Raw genomic sequence first — 1,937 nt, 5'->3', positions numbered from 1 at the left:
AAAAAAAAAAATAAAGGGCCAAATGAGTGTGTTCACCTATTATCGTTTGTACTGGGGAAATCAATTACGGTATTCCGCAGTTATATACGGGAGTTTGATTGGTTCCCCTTTTCTTTATTACTTTCATTCTATATTTTGATATGTTGATTGCTCATTTTTCCATGAATGACACTTTCTCGCCTATTTTTATTATTAATCCTTCTGTTGTGTAGAGCAAATAAAACAAGTCAGAAATGCTTTTGCCTGTGCTGTTTATTGTCGCACTGGTGGTGCCTGTGTCTTCAGCTGTGCAACCATTGTACGGTGTTCAAAGGAGTTTATTAAGGCATTTTGAGGTGGTTAAACATGATGACATTTTCAAGTGCCTTAGCGGTAATGTCGCCATAAAAGGCCACCAGGTTAATGATGATTACTGCGATTGCCCGGATGGAAGCGATGAACCAGGAACTTCGGCTTGTACGCACTATGGAACGAAGGCGAATTTTCCACCAGATTGGATGTTTACGTGCAAAAATGCGGGATTCAAGCCACAGGAGATACCCCATAACCGAATCAACGATGGAATATGTGATTGTTGCGACGGTTCTGATGAGTACTCTGGTATTAGTCAATGCCCAAACGTATGTGCTGAGTTTTATGAAAGGGAAGAAAAGAGAATCAAGGAAGAAGAGAGCATCAGACAAGCGGGGATTGCTGCAAAACAAGATATGATAGCGAAGGCTGTGAGAAACCGTGAAGATACCAAATCTAGACTCAATGGTGAAATACCGGAACTTGAAGAGAAAAAGAAGATTATTGAGGAAATCACTATGAAACTTGCTCCATTGGAGGAAAAAGAGAAGGAGGAAAAGCAGCGGTTGCGTGTTGCGTACGATGTTGCCCATGAAGCGTGGAAAAGGGAACGTGAGAATAACGCAACAAAAACACCCACAAACTCTTCTTTGAAGTGCCTCAAGTGGCGTACTACACGCGTTTGTGATGTCGAAGAGGGCTCGGGGGGTGATGATAGGGATTGCAATGACCTGATTGCGGGTGAAGAAGAGGGTGTTTGTGAGTGCTTTAATGAGGAATTGAATTCGACAGTTGCTTACGAAAAGGCATGTGACCACTCGATGTTACAGTGCTCGTTTGTTTGTGCAAGCGGTGGCAAGGATGGAGTATCTTCAGATAACAATGAAGAAAACTTTGATATGGAAGATGGATCGTCTTATGAGCTACCGGAGGCACGGGATCTTCGTCGTGAAGTTCAGAATATTCGTGAGAGGATTAATGAGCTTACCTCCTCCATTGAAAAGGCCCAGAAGGAATTGAATAGAACAATAAACGCAGAGGATATTGTCAAAGCGCTTGAGGGAGAATGCTTTACAGTTGACTTTATGAGTTACACCTATGAATTGTGCCCTTTTAAAGACACACATCAATACAATAAGGGTACAAAGTCAGGGCCCTGCATGGGAAGATGGGGCCGTTTTGCTGAGAGCACATACTCTTTATGGGCGAGCACAAGTGATTACACACACATGATATTCGAAAATGGAGATCGGTGCTGGAATGGCGTTCATCGTTCTACTGACGTTCATGTTGTGTGTGGTTCGGAGAATAAGTTGGTGCAGGCTGAGGAGCCCTCAATGTGCCACTATAACATGGTGTTTCAGACACCGGCTGTGTGTGAGTAGACCATTTCTTAGTGTGCGCTTCGGTTTCCATGATTCTATGAAACCTTTGGAGTAGCGAAAAGACAAAACAAATTTATGAAGATTGTTTTGTACCTAGGTGTACGCGTAATGGTTAAGTTGTGTTGCTTCGCTTTTTTTCCCCTTTCCATCTGTAAATAATTTTTATTTTAAATTTAGGAAGCTAGTTACAGTGTCGTGAAAACGGTAGTGGTGTGCCGAAGAGGGCATATACCCACGTATATATATATTATTCTTATTATA

General features: G+C 42.1%; 1 protein-coding gene across 1 annotated transcript; it reads left to right on the top strand.

The window, feature by feature from the left end:
• Nucleotides 1-233: 233 nt before the first annotated feature.
• On the top strand, nucleotides 234-1,676 carry DQ04_14631000 (protein kinase C substrate protein; the record flags this gene model as incomplete). Its single annotated transcript, XM_009317172.1, has 1 exon — nucleotides 234-1,676. The coding sequence occupies one exon, from the start codon at nucleotides 234-236 to the stop codon at nucleotides 1,674-1,676; it is 1,443 nt and encodes a 480-aa protein (XP_009315447.1).
• Between the last annotated feature and the right edge of the window lie 261 nt (nucleotides 1,677-1,937).

This window comes from Trypanosoma grayi (assembly GCF_000691245.1).
Source record: "Trypanosoma grayi strain ANR4 Tgr_1463_V1, whole genome shotgun sequence".
In the NCBI taxonomy this organism is placed as follows: domain Eukaryota; phylum Euglenozoa; class Kinetoplastea; order Trypanosomatida; family Trypanosomatidae; genus Trypanosoma; species Trypanosoma grayi.
This window is presented reverse-complemented; position numbering and strand designations above follow the sequence as displayed.